The 22,499-nt window shown below is 42.6% G+C and overlaps 1 protein-coding gene across 1 annotated transcript in view; it reads right to left on the bottom strand.

Annotated features, from left to right (window-relative positions):
• Positions 1-22,499, bottom strand: part of LOC134936119 (A.superbus venom factor 1-like) — a 147,197-nt gene that overhangs the window by 7,410 nt on the left and 117,288 nt on the right. The window contains exons 28-33 of the mRNA XM_063931028.1: positions 18,819-18,982; positions 16,668-16,826; positions 13,883-13,942; positions 11,128-11,218; positions 6,714-6,765; positions 180-267 (exon numbers count right to left, since the gene is read on the bottom strand). Of these exons, the coding sequence (XP_063787098.1) occupies positions 180-267; positions 6,714-6,765; positions 11,128-11,218; positions 13,883-13,942; positions 16,668-16,826; positions 18,819-18,982 (614 nt within the window). The remainder of the gene's footprint in view (positions 1-179; positions 268-6,713; positions 6,766-11,127; positions 11,219-13,882; positions 13,943-16,667; positions 16,827-18,818; positions 18,983-22,499) is intronic.

Below are 22,499 nucleotides of genomic sequence, written 5' to 3'. Positions count from 1 at the left end.
GATTAACCGAGATGACACTTTGAAGAAAAAACGGCATCTCGGTCAAAATCGGGAGCTTAGTAAATATACCCCTTTGAAAGAAACAAATTAGAGTAGTTTGTGAGAGGATGGCGGAGCTGGTTATCCCTATCTATATATGCTGTCACTTGCTGTCATAGTTTCCTGACCTTGGAACTCACCGTATTTAGGTCATTTATATCTGGCGCAAAGCCGGTCATCATTGAAATATCCAAAATGGACATGGTGGCATCCTGACTTTTAAGGGATCTACAAGAAATGTTACAGATATACAGATGATATGTATTTATCTGTTAATGACCAAATATAATGTAAACTGTATATAAATGTATCTTTGATATGGTAAATTGTTCTGAAGTAGATGTGCGGACAGTATAAAGTTTGTATTTAGTTAGTTTTATTTGTAACATCAGAAGGTACATACAAAATAACACTAGAATTGTTTTTAAATTTATCCCTACCACTGGTCAAGTTGATCCTTTTAATATATATATATATATATATATATATATATAGACACCCAAAAATTTATAAGGAAACTGACTCTTAAAAAATTATTTTGAAAATTATTTTTAAATAAAGAAAAAGATGGTAAAGAAAACGACAATAAACCTCCATCAGGTAGGGATACATTTAAAAACAATTCTAGTTTCAATCCCATGTATGAAAGAGGAAAAAAAAAATGTCAGCAAATAATAAATGATGAAAATGGAAAAATATTTGAAACTTAAGAAAAAAGTTAAATGCAATTTGACCAAAAAGGAGTCTGAGGGTGTCAGATCTTTAAAGGAAGATAAAGACATTTTTATCAAACCGGCAGATAAGGGTGGAGGGGTGGTCCTTATGTAAAAATTGGATTACATAGAAGAAATCATGAAACAATTAAAAACCGGCGATACTTATAAAAAATTAAAGTCAGATCCTACGCAAAGGATCAGTAATGCACTGATGGATTTAACAACAAATGCTTTAAAAGATGGTGTAATATATGAAAAAGAACATGATTTCCTGAATATAAAAGAACCTTCTATTCCAACTATATATGTTTTACCGAAAGTCCAAAAGGACCCCCTCCTCCCTCCCAGCCATCCAATTATATCAGGTTCTAACAGTTTAACTTCTAATTTATCGGCCCTAATTGATTATTTTTTACAACCATTGGTTTTAAATACAAAAGCCTATTTGAAAGATACAGGCGACGTTTTAAGAAAAATAAATGAGTTAGCATGCTCTAATTCAAGTATCCTATGTACTGCTGATGTAAGCACATTGTATACTATTATCAGCAAAGAGAAGGGTATTCAAGCTGTATCTTATTTCCTTAATAGGAGTGATTATGATGAACCCACAAAAAAAATCATCATAGATGGAATCACTTTTATTTTGGATAATAATTACTTTTATTTTGATAGTACGTTTTACATTCAGCAGGTTGGGACCGCCATCGGTAATAGATTTTCCCCCAGTTATGCAAATGTATACATGGCATATTGGGAATATTTATATCTTCAATGAGAACCATATGGGGGCAAGTCTGGTATCCTGGCATCGTTATATTGACGACGTTCTGTTTTTATGGCATGGTGATAATACTAGCCTTTCCACTTTTCTTGATGGGTTAAACAAGAATGATTTTAATATCCATTTTACTTTTAATATTAGTACAATAGAAATTCCCTTTTTAGACTTATGTATTTATATAGAAGGATGCTTTAAGACAAAAACTTTTAGAAAAGCAATGGATTCAAACAGCTACTTAGATAGGGAAAGGTCACATCACCACAGTTGGTAAGATGGAATCCCTTTTAGTCAGTACACACAAATAAAAAGAAACTGTAGTGACCCTCTAGTGTCCAAATTGTAGAAACCACTAACAGATTCCTTTCTAAGGGATATTCTGAGAAACATCCGGATAAAGCACAAGCTAAAATAGAGAGAATTAAAAGAGAAGATCTTTTGGTACAAAAAACAAAAAGTGTAGTGATTGATGGAGATAGAAATAAGTGGGCGTTTATAAATCAATATAATCCCCTCCATATAGAAATGTAAAATATTTTTAGGAAAAACTGGCATTTATTAAAGAAAGATCCTGTTTTAGGAAAATAAATACCGGAAGGCCCGACTTTTATATATCGAAAAGCTGCATCCTCAAAAAGACAAACTCGTAAGAAGCACTTTGAATGATGGAACCAAAATAAGTGATAGAACTAAAGGGTTCCACCGGTGTGGACAATGTTTAATCTGCAGAACAGTAAAAAGCCCTTCAAGTAAAATAGTTACATTTACCATCAATGGAGAGACTTATAAAGTTAATGATTTTATTACCTGCCATTCTAAAAATATAATTTATGTTATTGAATGTATCTGTGGCTTTGCTTATGTCGGGAAGACGAGTAGGTGTCTTAAGACTCGTCTTGCTGAACATATTTATAATATAAGGAAAGGATTGGATACCCATTCACTTTCGTCTCATTTTATAAATCAACATGATAGGAAAGAATGTTGTATAAAAAGTTTCTTGGGGATGGAACAAATAAAACCCACCTGGAAAACTAGGGATATAGAAAGTTGATTAGCTAAGGCAGAAATTAAATGGATTTTTAAATTGGGATCTCTCCAACCAAAGGGTTTGAATACTGACTTTGAAATGTTTTTTCACATAATTTTAATCCATCCATTTACCAATGTGCTGTTATCAGATTCTGCTATCTACTGTTTCCATATATATATATATATATATATATATATATATATATAGAGAGAGAGAGAGAGAGTATGTGTTTTATATATATATATATATATATATATATATACACAGTATGTGTTTTATATATATATATATGATGAATAAAGGAAGCGGCACTCGGAGGCTGAAAAAAGTCAAAGTGTATTCCACTCTCAGTAGACCTATATATATATATATATATATATATATATATATATATATATATATATATATGTATGTGTGTGTGTATTTTTTATATATGTGTGTATATTTTTATATTTTTATATATATATGTATATATATTTTTGTAAATAAGTGTATACATTGATATATTAATTATACATTTTTTACTCATCAATACTATGTTCTATTATTCCTTCTAATACTTTGTTTTATTTGTTCTTATGTACATCGCACCCATGGATTTTATAACTATTTGAAGACATAGAGAAACGTAGGACATCTGTAAATGTGCCCTTTTGTGATCATCAATGGAAAAATCCTGGTATCTTGATTAGATTATCTGTGTTTATTATGGACTGCACACCGGGAACTGGAACGCATACTTACGGGTATGCGCTAAGCGGCCACCAGAATGGAACACACAAGTCTTCAAGTGGAACGCAATTGTCACTTCCTGTCTGCTGGTCCGAGCGGCGGATACAGGAAGTGACGAACTAGAGTTGGAACGCAAAACGTGACTTCCAGCTATCGGTTCTGGCCCGCGGAAGCAGGAAGTCTTTTTACATCAAACTGCTGTGTCCAATTTAGGATAATTAGAAAGGTATTTAAATAAGACCACTGGGAGGAAGAACCTTGGGGTCATTCCGACCCGTTCGCACACAGAGGTTTTTCGCTGCGGTGTGAATGAGTGCGAAGTGCGCATGTGCGCCGGCCGCAGTGCGCAACGTTGCCCGGCGACAGGGGTCGCCGGGTTATGCCGCGGCTACCGACGGAAGCGGTCGCGGAGGCGACCGCTAAGAAGATTGACAGGAAGGAGGCATTCCAGGGCGGATCCGGACCGTTGGAGACGGTTTTCGGGGAGTGGTGAGTATAACGCAGGCGTGTCCAGGACAATGATGGGCGGAGGAGTGATGTCAAAGCCAGGCCCATCATCGCTGGATCCATCGCACAGGGTAAGTATGTCCAGGGCTATTCTCGTTCTGCTTGAAATTTTTTTAGCTTAGCAGGGCTGCACAAGTGATCACAGCCCTGCTAAGCTAAAATACACTCCCCCATAGGCGTGGACTATTGATCGCAGCAGCAGTAAAAAGTTGCTGGCTGCGATCAACTCGGAAGGACTACCCTAGTTTGGTTCGAAATGCAATAAGCAATGTGTGGCTATTTTGTTACTTAAGGTGGGTACACACTAGTAGATATATCTGCAGATCAATTGATCTGCAGATATATCTATGTACGGATCGGGCAGTGTGCTGTGCATACACACTGCCCGATCCGTCGGGGGACTGACGTCATGAACTGGGCGGGCAGGCGCGCCCACCCAGTTCACCTGTCAATCACCGCCGGCCGCCGCAGCATGTGTATGGGCGGTCGGACGACCGCCCCGTACACACACAGCGAAGCGCCAATATATCGTTAGATATATTGGCCGTCGGCTGTGCTGCGCAGCCGACGCGATACGTCTGTGAACGACGGAGTTCACAGACGTATCGCCCGTACACACTGGCCGACGCTCCCGCGATATATCGGCCGTTCAAGAAAACGGCCGATATATCGACCAGTGTGTACGGGCCTTTACTGACTGGAATCGGAACTACTACTATCAAGACTCTTTTATTTGGGGAACCTCGAGTATCCGGAACTCTGTGGGTCCTTTGGGTACTGCTTGCCTGATGAGTATATTTGTGCTCCCGTGTACCAGCTATTTTTATCTTATCTACATCGTTGAGAGATTCATTGGATCTAAATCATGCACCTTCATGGATCAATAGTGTGTTATATGCTCCTTAAATATCAACGTTTGTGAATGCAATATAATAATCATTAAAAATTTCATGGTATCTTTTGGTATCTGCACTTTTGTATTTCCTTTTGCTTTCAGTCCATTTACCCCATTATTGGGTTTGAATTAAAGAACTTACTCTTTACGGAAAAGGATTGTGATATTCTATCAAGTATGTGGTTCTTGATAGCAGCATCTGTATTCATTCTAACAGTGTAAGCACAATTGTACATTTTTTCTATGTTACTACGGAATAAAATAAAGCAATCCCTATTTTCACAGGGGTGTGAAATATAAAGGTCCATGACACATAATGTCCCGTACACATATGCTGCACATTAGTAATGCATTTTGAGTGCAGATAGAGCCACAGTCACACATAGAATATAGGCATGCTGCATATCATTTTAATCAGCAGAAGCTGCTCGGTCCCCTAGGCATTTACCTACTTTGCCTATGCCTAGGGCTGGCTCTGCTAGGGATGGACATTGGAATACGATGGTTAGCAACCATCGATAGTCCCAATCCACTGAAATTTATTTTTCCATTGAATTGCAGTTTTCCGGTGGTTGTCCATTATAGATGCAGCTGCCCATCCATTGGCTGACAGCCTTGCACGCAGCTGTGGACACCCAGAAGTAGTGAACTGTATACAGCTCAGCTTGGGTGTGGCATAATGGATAGACAGTGTCTAGTGAGACAGTCAATAGATAGACACCACATGTTAGACAGCAAAAAAGCTCGACAGGGTCAAAAGGTAAAAACGGTGAAAAGGTCGACATGAAAATGGTCAAAAACATTCGCCACTCTTCGGGCTCAGTGGCTTGCTGCGCTCGCCACAAGCTTTAGAACCAACTCTATACCGACATGGAGAGCTAAGGTATGAAAAAGTCCAAAAACACTAAAAGTTAAGAAAAACCCTGAGTCTAGTCAGAGCAGTGATAATATGCAAATGCTGGTTTCAGCTGTCCCCTTGTGCAGCAGCGTGTGGCGGAGAGTGCAAGCACTGAGACACCCATCTTTCAATGCACAAGGGAAGGGCAACTATACCAGTGGTTCTGAACTTCCATATTGAGCTGCAACTAGCTGTGTGGAGCACAGGAGATACATCTTTATGGTTCATGGTGTCTGCTCTAATGCCTTCACCTCCATCAGCAACAGAGGATTCTGCGTACACTCAGGGGAACACCTGCCCCATAGGGGGCCGCAGGACATTTTGCACAGGCACAGTAGCAAATAATGGCTCAAATGCACAAACATCAACGTTGTGTCCTCCTCTGAATCAGGCGCTGGATATCTCTTATCCCTGGCATGTGCTCAAGTAAGTGTAATATACTGCTCATGAGTAGTAGGAGTAGACTTTAGCTTAAAGGTGGTCATTCCGAGTTGTTCGCTCGCTAGCAGTTTTAAGCAGCCGTGCAAACGCTATGCTTCCTCCCACAGGGAGTGTATTTTAGCTCACCGGAAGTGCGAACGAAAGGATCGCAGAGCGGCGGCATTTTTTTTGTGCAGTTTTAGAGTAGCTCCAGACCTACTCAGTGCTTACGATGACTTCAGACTGTTCAGTTCCTGTTTTGACATCACAAACACGCCCTGCGTTCTCCCAGCCACGCCTGCATTTTTCCTGGCACGCCTACGTTTTTTCGAACACTCCCTGAAAACGGTCAGTTGATACCCAGAAACGCCCACTTCATGTCAATCACTCTGCGGCCAGCAGTGCGACTGAAAAGCATCGCTAGACCTTGTGTGAAACGACATCGTTCGTGATAATAGTACGTCACGCGTGCGCATTGCGCCACATACGCATGCGCAGAAGTGCAGTTTTTTAGCCTCATCGCTGCACAGCGAACGAATGCAGCTAGCGATCAACTCAGAATGAGCACCAATGTCTGTCTGTTATTACTCAGTTTTGTAATCACTGTTGTTTCAATTGTAAAGCGAATGCAGTATTCTGCGCCATATAAGAAACTATTAATAAACAATTAATAAACAAATAATATGACTTACCTGGTGCAGATGGTAATGGAGACTGTTGATTTTGTGCCTTCTGGACCCTTAGCTGTGTGGAAAGTTTTATATTTACTTTAGAGATAATGATACATATAGGTCTGTAACATTTTAAATTCCTGCACGAGTAATAATAATAATAATAATAATAATAACAATAATAATAATAATAATGTTATTTATATAGCACTTTTCTCCCACTAGTACTCACTGTGCTTTACATTTGCCTTTACGACACAGAAAATGAAAAAAGGGTAACAAGGGACATTAGAGAAATGCGTGAGACACCAGGGAAGTCTTGAGTCTGTTTTTGAAGGATTCTAGAGTTTTCGCCTCTCTCACTGCTCGGGGAAAGTGAGTCGGAGCCGCACAGCTGAAAGCACAACCCCCAGATGAATTCACAGAGATTCTAGGTACTCAGAGGCAGAACTCTGGGAGACAACGGAGTCAGCTGCCGCCGGGCTCCTGCTTTGAAGGGGGGCACCTCTCCTCCTGTTCCGTGTGTTCAGCGACATTAATCAATTAAGTTAATTGACAGCAGCCGGTATCTCTTCCGTAGCCGACTTCCCCACTAGTCACTACACCATACAAATCACACCCTCTTTATTACAGATTCACTGGAAGCAGACACCTTACTGATGAAGCTATTTGCTCCTATAAAGCAAACATGAGAATTCTAACTATATGAAGTTATTTCTCTGACAATTAAAAGTAACTTCATATAGTTAGAATTCTCATACTTCCTATCAGAGGCGTCACCGGGTGTGGTGACACCCGGTGCGCGCCCCTGATCTCCTGCCACGATCGCAGCAAAAAAGGGGCGTGGTCGTGTACGTAGGGGGCGTGGCTTCGTTGGGATCCCGGGATCGTCACTCTGGGGGCGTGCCCAGCATCTCCGAAGATGCTGGGCTTCCCCCAGAGCCAGTCTCCGTCTGCTGTCAGCTCCTCTTCTGTGACAGGAGCCGGGTGCTGTAGGAGACTTTCTCACTGCAGCACCTGGTTCCTGTCAGTGTGGAGGAGATGACATTTGGTGTCACCCTCCTCCAGGCGTCACACCCGGGTGCGGGCCGCACCCCCCGCGTGACGCCACTGCTTCCTATGCAAGAGCAAATATCTCCACCAGTAAGGTGCATGCTTCCAGTGTAATACGTTGTGGGTTCTAATCCTGGATTTGACACTTGCAAATTAATTGTCAGAGAAATAATCAGCATTGTGAGTGACTGAGCAGATCTATGTAGCGTGTGGTTGGACCACTACATAGATCTGCCTAGTTGCAACGGGTTTTGTAGTAGCTTCATATAGTTAGAATTAGAGATGAGCGGGTTCGGTTTTACTCGGATGTCAAAACGGCATCTTATTGGCTTACGGATGATATATAGGGGGGGACCAATATTTTTCTTGCCTCCGGGCAACTGGGACAAACTTACGCCACTGTAGGTACTGCTAACAGTCCTTCATCTACAGATCGCAGTAATCACGGGGAGCAGTATGGAATCAATTTCTGTTCCCTTTCCTTGTTTGGTATCTCTGTATCCATTGGTTCTGACACTGCTCTCCCAGCGTATTGCAGTCCACTCACATAACAGTACTGTGTCTGTAGCTACACTACTCCTAGTCCTAACTACAGATGTGTGTAAGCCCAATTTTGTTGGTTTTGGCTTTAATTTATCATTGTGTTTTGGATTTGGTTTTGCCAAAACCGCTTCACGTGTTTTTGGTTTTGGGTCAGTATTTTTTTTTATTTTTTTTTTATAAAAACAGCTAAAATTCCCTAATTTGGCCTTTTGGGGTTCCTACAGTATTTTAACCTCAGTAAAATTAATTTCTAATCATTTCCAGGCAATTTTGACCACCTCACAGCTCACATTATTGTTTTGAGTTTAGGCCAAAAGGTTGTACCGAGCTACAGTATCTGGCTGACTAAGCTAAGCGACAGCAGTGGGTGGCACAACCACATCTAGGATACAGAGTGGCACTGCAGTGGCAGACCGGATGGCAGTTTAATAAACTTTACAACCCCATGTTACCTGAACCTGAACACACACATGTGTCACGAGCATGTCAATGAAAGCGGCTGCATAGAAAGAATGGACAATTTTCGTGTGCACAGGACTTTTCATAAACATTTCTGATAACGTCCGTCTTGATAGTAACAGCACCTGAATCAGGCCCCCTGTTATTAATTACATCTCAAATCTCTAACACAGTCAGATCTAAGAGGGGGCACATGAGCAGCCAGCAGAGGAGGCATAGGGGCAGCCAGCAGAGGGGCACGGGGGCAGGGCAGCCAATAGGAGGGGACTGTGGGGACTGGTGTTCCGGGCTCTTATAGAGAGGGCGGCCCACCCCTTTCTCCTAGCACCAAAACCTGGAGAGCTGCACTAGGCTGTGAAACAACAGCGGGCTGATGCACAGGGAGGACTTTTTAAAACAAGCGTTTAACTGCACATCAGCTCTCTGTGAATCATTGCTGTAGGCCCACAACACTCCACCTATATGTAATCACATAAAGGTGGAGTGGTATGGCAGAATATTTTTTTTTTTGGGGGGGGGGGGGGGGTGGAGGGGCCCCGTCTCTTTTGTCAGTCCCAGGCCCCACAATTTTTGATGGCAGCCCTGCACAGGGGCAGATAGCAGAGTGGGCACATGGGCTGCCAGTAGAGGGGGCACAGGGGCAGATAGCAGAGGGGGCACAGGGGGCCAAGGCAGGGGGGCAGGTGACACAGGGGAGGGGAGACCGGGGATAGGTACAATTGGCGGAGAGCAGGACGCTGATTGACAGGCTTCTTCACTTCTGCCTGTCGGATTCAATCAGCTTCCTGTTACCATGGTAACAGGCCAGTGGTTGGCCGAGAGACAACCATCCTCAGCCAACCACTGGCCTGTTACCTTGGTAGTGGCCACTGATTGGATCCGACAGCAGCCAACCTTCTGGACCAAAACACAGAGATCCAACTCCAGGATTCTCTGTGTTTAGCCTTGTTATCGGATCCAAGCCCGGCAGGGAGATCCAAGCAGGGATTCGGATATGGTGGAAACCCCTAAGTTCAGGTGGGTTCAGTTTCAGGGAAACCAGATCCCGCTCATCTTTACTCCTAACTCTGGGCCTAATTCAGCATGAGTCACATTTGAGTTCACTTATGTGAACGCCTCTGCCTGACTGACAGGCAGAGGCGTTCGCGGGGCAGGCGGGGGCATCGATGCAGCATTTTTGGAATGGCATTGCAACGTTGGGGGGGGGGCGTGGTACGGATAATGCAGTCATGTCCGAACAATTTGCGGGGCAGGCCGCTGTTGCTGCATGATGTCACATGCAGCCGCTGAGACCCAAAACGCAGTGGCCCGGTGACTACCTACGCAGTAGTCAGCAGGGGGGCTACCCTAGACATGCGAGCGCATCGCTGTGTAGCGAACTGCTGGCATTTTAGCAGGGTGGGGGCGGGACCCGGCACGTGGGGCGACCTTGCCCTGTGCTGGGTGGACACCCGCATGTTAGTGGAATAGTTAACTACAACTCATGCTGAATTAGACCCTCTATCCCTTCGTGTGTAACAGCTATCGGCCCCTTCTGTTCTCATATCCCTTTCTGATAATTCCCTTGAAATTATACTCTGTCCAATATCTCTTATTTTATGCAGTACAGTGTCCGCTCCTTTTCTCTCTCCTTAGCTATGCAATTGCACCACTATTTCTTTCCCTAGCTGAAGACTCACCATAAATCTGTAACATCCCCTTAACCCTGCAATTTAACAAAACTTAAATGAATCAGCTATTTTAGGACCGTTTTGCTAAAGAGAACCTTAGGATCTTCCTTCTCGGCAGCCTAAACTTGTACATATGTGGCTCGATGCATTGGTCGTGAATGGGACGCAGATTGGTCAGATGAGTTTAAGGATTAACTTGAAAAACAAAATATAGCACTGAACACCTGGTAACACAAGCAAGACATCTACAATGCGCCGTGCAGATAGCATAAGACATCCAAAAACACTATGGCTTATTGGAAATTTTTCTAGATATAGCAGATGTCTCATCGGGATGTAGTCACGATCCCGGTGGTCGAGATCCGCCGGGTCCGCATACCGACACTGGGATCCCAACTGCCAGAATGCTGGCAGGGGGTCGAGGACTATTCCCACTTGTGGGTTCCACCACACCCATAGAGTGGGAATAGAACCTGTGGCAAGTGCAGCAAGCCACAGAACCCGCAGCGTGGCAAGTGCACCGAGCCTGCAAGGGGCTTTGTTGCGCTCGTCCCCCCTGACGGCACTCTGGCAGCTGGGATACCGGTATCGGTATGCTGACCATTGGGATCCTGGACACCGGGATCCGATACCCAACCCATGTCATCTTTATAGCCATACAGACAGAAGATGCTACTGTAAAACCCATTTGTAAGGACACACATACTCACCTAAAGGTTCATCTTTAATTTTCACAGAGAGATCAAAGTTATTACATGTCTTCTCCTTTTCTGTCTCAATAGCGTAATACACAGATAACAACTGGAGAAAGAATGGCATCATCACTGATTAATAAGTAATAACTGATGCACAGTAAACAGTTGTATCAGTAATGTGATGCTGTATACACACATGATCTTCCTATAACCGTCACACAGACTCATTACATACAGCTGGTACCATGAATGTTCCTCATTTTATCGTGAAATAAAAATTTCTATATAGGAAATAGCGAATTCCACGTAGGGCCTGATTCTGAGTTGGACGTAACCGTGACCGTCTTTCCATCTTTTGCCAATGTTGCGTCTGAGACTGTGCTAATGCTACTACAAAGCCCTTCCCTGGTGTACAGCCTTGTGCAAGGACTGGTGTACAGACTGGTGGGCCTTTAGATGCACCATGGAAATTTGCACCAGCTAGGTCCAGATTCTCCATCTGAGTATGACCTCCTATGCTGGTGCTCGAGCATCTCTGAACATGTTTAGTCAATACAGTAAGACATTTGTTTCCACAGTTCTACAACTGCACACCTCCCACCCTCGATTCACTGAAGAGGGGAATATGGGGCCATGGCCTCTCAGCTAGGGAGTGTGGCCCCATGGCAAATGCCGCAATTGCAAACCACGCCCCCGTTTTAATCACTGTGAGGACATGGACAGCGCTCTGTGAGCTGCTAGCCATGCCCCCTTTCCCTCTCTGACAGTGAATAGATGCTGTGCGCATGTGCACAGAGTCTATTCACAGCTGCTCTGCTAAGCAAAGCCACAAGTGAGAGAGATCTCCCAACTGTCCCTCCCACTGCGGGACCCTGCGGTCCACGGGTGGGACACTCCATGAAAAATGGGACTGTACCACGCAATCGGGACAGTTTCCGAGGTATGCAACTGTGCACAGTGCATTAAATATAACAAAAAAATTACAAACACAGTTACAGTACATGGTACCTAGTGCCAATAGCTCATATGAACAGGGGTGTGGCGAGAGTGCAGAGGTGGAGTTCGTACTCCGGGTGCCTGCTACGGCAAGGGCACTGCAGCCGTAGTCCTGACATCTGGCAGGACCCAGGCAGCAGAGGCAGCAGTGTTTATTTGGACAGTGTGGACCTGGGACGTCAGTGCACCTGCAACTGCAGCCCAAGAGACAGTGCTGCAGTCATTCAAATCTTGTGCTGGTTGTAAGCCAATCGGAGCTCGCAGACCAGCAGCCAATCGGCAGCAGCTGCCAGGCCATGATCCCTATTGGATTGCTACTGGCTACAGATTTGCATGACGGTGGCACTGTCTCTCGGGCTGGGGCTGCGGCTGCAGATGCGCTGACGTCCCGACTCCAATCCAAATCCACACAGGGGGAGGTGAGAAGCTGCTGGAGGGACACATGGGGAGGTGAATTGCTTGGGAGGGTGGCAAATGTGTAGCATAATGTATGAGGGCATTACTGTGTAAGATAATGCATAGGGGGCATTACTGTGTAGCATAATGTATAGGGGGAATTACTGTGTAGCATAATGTATAGGGGGAATTACTGTGTAAGATAATGCATAGGGGACATTACTGTGTAGCATAATGTTTAAGGGGCATTACTGTGTAAGATAATGCATAGGGGACATTACTGTGTAGCATAATGTTTAAGGGGCATTACTGTGTAAGATAATGCATAGGGGACATTACTGTGTAGCATAATGTATAGGGGGCATTACTGTGTAAGATAATGCATAGGGGACATTACTGTGTAGCATAATGTATAGGGGGCATTACTGTGTAAGATAATGCATAGGGGACATTACTGTGTAGCATAATGTTTAAGGGGCATCACTGTGCAAGATAATGCATAGGGGACATTACTGTGTAGCATAATGTTTAAGGGGCATTACTGTGTAAGATAATGCATAGGGGACATTACTGTGTAGCATAATGTATAAGGGGCATTACTGTGTAGCATAATATATAGGGGACATTTCTAGGTGCGGCCTAATATGTAATACTGCTAGTAGGATGGAATATCCAGCCCGCCATGCCCCAGTTTGATGCTGCCCTTAATATTTATTTCTGTTCCTCTTTAATAACCCTATATGCATTTATTTTTGTTCCTCTTTAATAACCCCATATGGAGGGGGGGAGGGTGGGGGAGGGGGGCATTGTAGCATGGCTACCATGGCTTCACGCTACACCTCTGTATATGAATAAGGAGTTGCAGCGTAAGGGATTAACCCCCCCAGTGCTGTGGCCACATGGGCCAGGTTTCCAGCCACATGAAGAAAGGTCTGAGACAAAATAAGTTACCACTGACAAAACAGGAACTCGTTTGCTTTACTTTACTGCATACATGTTCTGTATAATGTGATTACAGCTCTGTCCAGCATTTCAAAACAAAATAATTGGTTATTTAATCATGTTTGACCAAAAATTGAATAGGGCGAAGTGGATGAGCGGTTTAGAAGCCGATCTACCAAACATAATAGAAAAACTTTAATATTACTGAAAAGAGATAACAGTAAATGAACCACCATTTTTCCCTTTAATATTTGTGGCGTCAGTTCTATGGGGAGGGTTGTTTTCAGGCACGGGGGTCATTTTACTAAAAATTCTGCAAAACCGAGTCCATTGCCTAATATTCAATCTTCCTTGTTGCCAGCATCATTTCTGAATTTATATTATACATTAACATGATTTCAGTCATCAAATAAACATAAGAATGAATGGAATTTACCTTCAGAGTTGCTTGTCCCTTTCCTTTTGCAGTAACCTTGAATTCTCGTCTTACTGATGTCTGTGAAAAGAAACATTTCTTCAGTTGTAACAATAAAGTAAAATATAAACCCCTAATGGCTGATGATGGATTGCAGACTGTGTCATACTCCATAAACCGATTTGCATTGTGTCACAAACAGCTATCAAATAAATGTAATAATTACATGAATGGTGGGAGGCTGGTGCAGCAACTCAACACAGGTGCCTATTGTATATGTTCAAGGTTTCAGCCTCTCCTTCAGTTCATGCCAATTACATCACATCAAGGAGGGTGATGCCTCTAACCCCTGGTAGGATGTTATCAGCCAAGCCCTTACTGTGTAGGAGCGTATACCCAATGACTGCACCAGAATGCCACTGATCCCAACCAAAGCACCACCGGGATTCCATACCCAACCCCCACCACCATCACACACATCAAACCAACTGACCTAGCACCAACACTTGCCACAAGTCGGAAAAGGGCATTCCTGTTATATACCAAATGCACAGGCAGAACCCTGGGGATTTGAAAGCCTAGTGCAGCCTCTCACAATGGGATGTAGTTAAAATCCTGGTGATCGGGATCCCGGCAGTCAGAATACCGATGCCGGGATCCTGACCGTCGAGAATGCCGATAGCTGCGCCAGCGCTATTCCCACTCGTGGGTGTCCACAACACCCATAGAGTAGGAATAGACCTGTGGCGAGCATAGAGAGCCACCTAGCCCACAAGGGACTTTCTAGTGATTGGCCTGCTGCCAGCATTCTGGCGGCTGGGATCCTGGCGTTGGTATTGTGACCGCCAGGATTTCATAACCAACGTCTCACAACTGGTCTCACAATGTATTCCAACAAATGCCACAAAAAACCCAGCCAGCGTATCCTTTATGTTACTGGATAAGGGGACATGTTTATTGCAGCAAGGGACTTAAATGCCCAGAATATGAATGAGGAACCTACAATATGTCTTACGATCATATCTTCCGGCTGTTAAATGACACTGAAACAAGTCAGGCAAACAATAAAACATAACTGCAACCCCATATAAACATTAACCAATGGAAACCAACAAAAGGGAGAAGGGGTAGGGTGCATGGAGGGAAAGAGACTGTAATTTGACTACAAGCAAAAATGTGCTCAAGATCCACTGTTGGATATTGAACCTGGAGGAGATACCCACTCCCTACGCACCAGAAGGTGTACATGTAGGCTAGACCAAGCAAACCAGCAGAATTCAGATACAAAGAAAGGTGCATGGCAACAATTGTCAGGATGCAAAGCCTATGGACACTGAAGGAAAGTTTGATAGTCATGAGCAGTGTATTGAGGTAAAAACATATCAGAATGCACAAACAGCCTTAATAATGCTGAGAACTTCCGCATGAGAGCTGTGGATGTCCAAAAAACCCATCAAATGAGATAGGGCCTGATAATGAAAGTGTGACATCTAAAGTGAGGTAGAGGCCTAGTATTATAAATTGCATTGTAAAAAAAAAAAAAAAAAAAAAACAGATGCCACCGTTACCAGGTCTCATTGGGTAGGTATGACTAGGTGCTCCATGTTTTTTTTTTTTTTTTTTTTTAACATAGAACAGGGTTCTGACTGCAAACTATCTGTGGACTGAAAAGTGAAGGGGTAAAGAGAAAATTTACTGGGATCATCAGAGCCCTAAAGGTGATAAATGAAGAGGAGACATACATAATCTAGGCTAAGAGGAAGGGTGGTTCTCATATGGAGCCTTCAGGAAAGACTAAAGGAGCAGAGGAAGTGAAAAGGCTACAAGAAGGATACCCATATATTAATCTAGAGTATGCCAAGGAAAAGGACAGACAGAGCAGTGGAAAAAAAGGATCCCAACTGGAAATGACCATGTAAAAACAGGAGCAAGGAATCAAATCTAGCTAGCCCCAAATAACAGGGTGGCAGGCACTTGATAGTGTCAAGTATGTAACAGAGTAGAAAGCCAATATTAGGAAGATGGGGCAAAGGAGTCAGGCATAAGGTGTGGATGGGTGGTTAAACCCCACTTCAACTGTAATGGAGATAAGTGTGAAGTGTAGGGCATAACCAGGGCGTAAACCTGGAGAAGACGTCTCACATCTTTTTGCAGCATTTTGCAAATGATAAATGAGCAGATACCTATCTGAGATTGCATATGTACAAAGCCATATGCAGGGTGCCCAAGGGCCCACTTATATATTTTTCATTATGAAGCAAACAATGTATGATGTATATGTATCTTGTAAAAGTGCACACCGGAACTTAGAAGACAGGATCAAGAGGCTGCTAACATCAGTGATTTTCTATACCAGTAGAGAACACTGACACCACAGGGCACACAGCAGAGTAAAAGCCCTGTTCCCACAGGACAAAATTAGCTGGTTGTTCCTCAGAAAAAGTCAATGGAATGGGATGAAATAGGAGTCATGTCTGGATTGATTCTCAGGTACAGCAGGGATTACACACATCAGTGATCCAGGGGACATAAGCCAAAAGTGTTGATCTCATTACTTGAAGCCAAGGCCAGCTGGAAGTCTCTCATAATGGGTGTGGAGATAAAAACTCCCAAGGAGCCCACAGGAGCACCACAAGTTTATGACCTAACAAAGACATGTCATGTATGGATACCCTATAATATGTTTGCATAAAGTCACAGATGTGCAATCGCCAAAAGATACAGACACGGATGCCATGGTCTCTTATGGGACATTCCAATATGTAGTTCAATTGTTACTCCCCTCATATACAGCGTGAGTTCTCACCTGATCAGAAAATGCAACCATGGAGTTTTGAAGAGTGAGGTGACGAATAATAGGTTTTGACTGTCCAGGGAGCTGGTAAGTTATATCCATATCCAAATCTTTAACAAGCGGAGCATCTATCTGATACTGGGCAAGAGCTTGTAACACCATGATAGTAGCCTAGAACAGAAGTAGTTATGTGAAATTACAGCATGGACAACAGCAGTAAGAACTGTTAGCTTAAGAAGTTAGAGTAAAATATAAACAGTTGCTCTTAGTATTATAAATCTTATCTTACAAATGATTATATATTTACAAAGTTTGCTAGTAAATTTTGGGGCTACGGGGGACATGTATCAAGCCCCAGAGAGAGATAAAATAGAGGAGTTGCTCAAAGCAACCAGGAGAGAAGACAGAATAGAGAAGTTGCCTAAAGCTCGATAGAATATGGTTGCTATGGCCAATTTCTCTATTTTATCTCTCTCAAAGGATTGATACACGACAGTGTCTAGGTCGACAATGTTTAGGTCGACCACTATAGGTCGACAGTCACTAGGTCGACATGGATGGAAGGTCAACAGGGTTTCTAGGTCGACATGTGCTAGGTCGACAGATCTAAAGGTCGACATGAGGATTTTTTTTTTTGTGTCGTTTTCTTCGTAGAGTGACCGGGATCCCAAATAAGTGCACCACGTCCCCTCGCATGGCTCGCTTCGCTCGCCATGCTTCGGGCATGGTGCCTTCGCTTCGCTCGGCACACTTTACCGTTCCAATCGTAGTCCACGTGGATCGTTAAGTATGAAAAAATTCAAAAAAAGAAAAAAAATGTGAAAAACTCATATCGACCTTTAGACCTGTCGACCTAGCACAGGTCGACCTAGAAACTCTGTCGACCTTCCATCCATGTCGACCTAGTGACTGTCGACCTATAGTGGTCGACCTAAACATTGTCGACCTAGACACTGTCGATCTTCAGACCGGATCCCCCTCAATCGAAGTCTAATATGCAACCTGGTTGTCCAATGCTAATAGGAAGCGCTGTGATGTATCAGTGCTAGCCCTTGTGAGTGGAAGGGACTCTCATTTTATATATAATGCATTTAGAGTTAAATAATATGCAACTGTGCACAAAATGGAGAAGGATTGACCTCAGAAATCAGTGTACATGTTGCATTGCCATGAATACTATTATTGCAATGCATTCCCTATAAAACATTGACCCCATATTATTAAATGGCATCCAGCAAATATATTGTAAACACAAGAGTGTATACACAAATGCGTTTTGTCTTATAGACTACAGTATATATATATATATATATATATATATATATATATATATATATATATATTGATATTGTTACAGCTCTGAAAAAATTTCTTAAATATTAAAAAGAATATTCAAAACAAAATCATTTTAGTGATATACTGCATACTCCAAGCTGACTAATATCTCTGATGCATTTCACCAATTTAGATCCCAAGTGTGAAAAGCGCATGTAGGATAAGTTTAAATAATTTTAGATATTTTAGGACGATCTATTAGTGCATTGGTTTTATTTGTGTCCTTTTGCCCCTTACCTAGTCCTCTCTCACACGCAGTCAGTGCAGAGGAACATCTCTGCTTGCACACTACCTTTTCAATAAATGCTACATAAAATTATATAACCATTCAATTAAAAATGATGTCACTACGAAAAAAACAAACATTATTTTATAATACGTTTTGGTCATGAAAAATACACACAATTTATTACATTTCTTTGTCACTTTATTGGGAGTCTATGCACCAAGGGGGTTATTCAGAGTTGTTAGCAAATCAAAAAAGTAAGCAATTGGGCAAAACCATGCTGCACTGCAGGTGGGGCAAATGTAACATGTGCAGAGAGAGTTAGATTTGGGTGGGCTATATTGTTTCTGTGCAGGGTAATTAGTGGCCGCTTTATTTTTACACTGCAATTTAGATTTGAGTTTGAACACCCCCCACCCAAATCTAACTCTCTCTACACATGTTACATCTACCCCACCTGCAGTGAAACATGGTTTTGCCCAATTGCTAATTTAGTTTGGTTTGCTAACAACTCTGATTAACCCCCCAAGAATGCACCAAGCAGCAGGAATTGGTCAAGGAGGGAGTTATAATATAATGTGAGGTATGTATAAGTTACATACTTGTGTAGCTCCATAAATTACTCCATAGAACTTCTGCTCTGTCAGCCACCGAGCTACTGGTCCAGCTTGTTCAAACTGCTTTGTATTCAGAAGCGTGAGGAGTGCATAGGATGTAGCCTCCAGGGATAAGTGCTGGGAGCCTGGCACTACCCAGTTACTGTTATCTAGTAAGAGTGCAGGCAATTAATACATTACACAGCAATGAGGTAAGAGCGACACATACCTACAAAGGTAACAATAGGGAACTTAAAGGCTAAGAAGTCCATATACTGTAACATGTCCTATGCTTTGCAGGTGCCATAAGGTGGTTAAGTAGTTGGCAGCCAAAAATCTGTGCTGACGGATAATGTCTCACTTGAGTGAACAGGTAGCCATAATTCAAACCTCCAGGATGTGTCAGCGTACATTTAGTTGCAGGGGTTAAATTGTTAGTGGGTTTGGTATAGTGTGGCATATTTTGCGCATTGGCCTATTGGAGCATTTGCTGTGTATGTTGTGTGTTTGGTATGGTGTTTTATATTATTGTTGCTCTCAGACTCCTGCTTCTTCAGGCGTGGACTAGGGAAGTAAAGATATTGCTGTGCCTTCCCTCCCTCCCTCCCTTCCTCATACAGCATGTAGCAAGAGTCTCAGCCATGGCCAATGGTTCCGTACTCCATCTAGGGCCTCTCAGGTTCCATGGCCAGGCACTAGGACATTGGTGGCATAGAGCAGCCTCCAGCAGTGCATGCTTTGTCAGAGACTGTAAAGCTTTATACTCTGGCCCTTGCTCTCTGGCCCAGATGCATGTCACATGTGGCTGCACTTGGAGGGCCGGTGGGTCTAGTCCTGCTGATTCGCTGGCCATGGAAAATGTCTAGGTGTCAGGAGGGGAGGATGCAATTAAACACGTTGCCCATGGTACAAATGTTCAGGGTAGGTCTTTAAGTTCATCTGTGGTGGCTCCCGGGTCCCTGGTTGCAGTGGTTTGCAGCTCTGGCTCTGCTGATAAAGGGATTAGTGTCTCCTCTCATGTGGATGTTCCACAGATTGCTGGCAGGGCTTCTAGGTGGTCCAAGGCTGTGGCTATCTCTATGGCAATAAAGCCTGTGGGTTACAACTTTGTCTGTCCCATGGATGTACAATGTTATGTGTGGGCCAGTTTTCTACAAGGTCCTGGGTCTGCGCCTATTGATACTGCTGCTGGAAATGTGCCATTAGTGGCAGGTGCACATGACGTATGCAGATAGGATTATGCAAGTGGCTGCTTCCTTGGTCCCATCTGTGTTTGTTCCGACGGAATTGTTCCGACTTAGAATCCTTTGAAATGCAAGCATTAGAGCTGCTGGGGTCCTTTCAACAGAGGGGATATCCAGAAGCCCTTTAAAAAAAGGCTTTTGAGGATACTAAAAAAATGGATAGGAACACACTACTGTCCCATAAGAAAGAGAGAAATAATGAGTCAGGAGAAGACAAACATTAGCTTTCATCTCCACATATACTAACCGCTGTTCCCAAATTAAACAGATCATAAAACGAAACCATAAGATATTGAAACAGGACTATCTGCTAGCTCCGTTGTTACCAGCTGATCCTGTTTTTGTCTTCGGAAAAAATAAATCTCTCAAGAACACACTTGCACCCAGCTTTCTGAAACCTGAAATAAAACTAGCACCTCAAACTAAATCTTGGCTTCAAACAGAAACCAAGGGGTTCTTTAAATGCGGAGCGAGTAGATGCATCACTTGCAATTATATAGATAATAAAATTAAACATGTCAAAACAGAAAATAATAATGAACTGTATGAAATTAAACATTTTATTAATTGCAATTCAACCTATGTTATTTACATCCTTATATGTGAATGTGACCTTAAATATGTGGGACGCACAACCAGGAAATTAAAAGTTAGATTTCTTGAACATCGTAGAAATATTATTAAGAGACTTGAGTCTCATAGTGTCTCTCAGCACTTCCATACGGCCCATAATGGGAATCCAAAAAATCTCAGACTCATTGGGGTGGAACATATTCCTCTAACCAATAGAGGGGGTGATAGATATAAAAATTATGCCAACAAGAAGCTTACTGGATGTTTCGAATGGGTACCATCCATCCGGGTGGTTTAAATGAAGCTATAGAACTTAATACCATCATTTAATAAAACTCTGATAGACCCCCTTGTTTTTCTCTTCCTCATTTAGCACCTCACATCTATTATGGCGATAAGATGCAGAACAACTGATAGGGAATAAGTGGACCCACTAATCTACAAACAATTAGGATAATATAAAATATATATCTAATAAGGTTCCATTTGTTTCCACCAAGTATAGTTTTAATGTATTCACTTCTTTTGAGTCATACTGTTCCCAGAATTTGGTTTTAACAAATTTTGTTCTCTCCTAATCCCTATAAAATTATACTAATACCATACTAGTTTTACTATTATGTTGCTGATCTATGAAATTATAGTGATTTCATTACTATCAATATTATTATGCTGCCGATCTTACTATTAAATTCAATTAACATACTAGTGGTCATGTGACAATATATCCAATACAGCATAATATTGCTATTATGACCATAGGGTTCGTCTCTTTCTGTATTTGTTACATTTGCTATTTTTTTTATATATTTTATTAGATTTCTCCCATTTTTATGCCCTTTTATATTCTTATAAAAAGCGTCTCTTCCACTTATTTCTAAATGGGACTATAATCAGCTGCATTACTATGTGAGATCTTTCTATTATAGGTCCAATGCGGTCACGTGTCTTTCGATCCAGATTCTGTCTAATACATTCATATCAGTCCACGTGGATGATGCGCTGAATGCTGAGGACGGAAATACAACTGCCGCCTATGAAAGTCTTCCCCCATATAGTGCGGGTGGAAGTACCTGGGTGGACGCTGTCTATGGTTGTCCCTCCATGATTGGAGGGCGGAAGTGACCATTACGGCGCCCACCATGTGATAGTTCCTTACGCTCTGACGCACGCGGTGGGAGCTCCGATCACGTGACATAATGATAATCACATGATCGGACCTCTATATCCGGGGCGGCGATCGTACTTCCTTTGCTCCCATTTCCAATAAATAATATAAGTGGGTACGGCCGGAGCTCCGATCACGTGGCATATATACAGTCACGTGACCGGACCTCCTTGCTTAGGGAGGAGATTGTGTTGCTCCCATCCCGGTCCCCAACCAATGATATACCTATGAGTGATGTCTCCATAGTGATACTAATCACAACAGAAGCAACCATTGGTCATTACATTTACTTACACTTCCTGTTTCCCTTCGCTGTTTAAGTTTAATACAACTCATATATGATTAAATTTCATTTAAAATTGAACTATTGTTATATGATTCCCATCTTATGAGAGGTAGGTCTGCCTTACACTTGATTTTATATTATTTTATACTGTTTATAAGTTTATTGTTAGTTAATTATGCAACATCACAACCAGGTGCTAATCAGCCACCATATTGCCAGGGGTATATAAACCCCACATATTCCAACTATTGATACCTTTGATAAAGCTGCTAGTTGACAGCAGAGAAACGCGTCAGTGCACGGGGACCCAAGCCAGGAACTTACTGTTGAAAGACCGAACCACCCCCATCCAAATCCAGATCACTATTTGCCTACGGAGGACTCAAATAGCAAGCTGAACCGATGACATCTTTCCA

The sequence above is a fragment of the Pseudophryne corroboree genome, chromosome 6 (assembly GCF_028390025.1).
Source record: "Pseudophryne corroboree isolate aPseCor3 chromosome 6, aPseCor3.hap2, whole genome shotgun sequence".
In the NCBI taxonomy this organism is placed as follows: domain Eukaryota; kingdom Metazoa; phylum Chordata; class Amphibia; order Anura; family Myobatrachidae; genus Pseudophryne; species Pseudophryne corroboree.
This window is presented reverse-complemented; position numbering and strand designations above follow the sequence as displayed.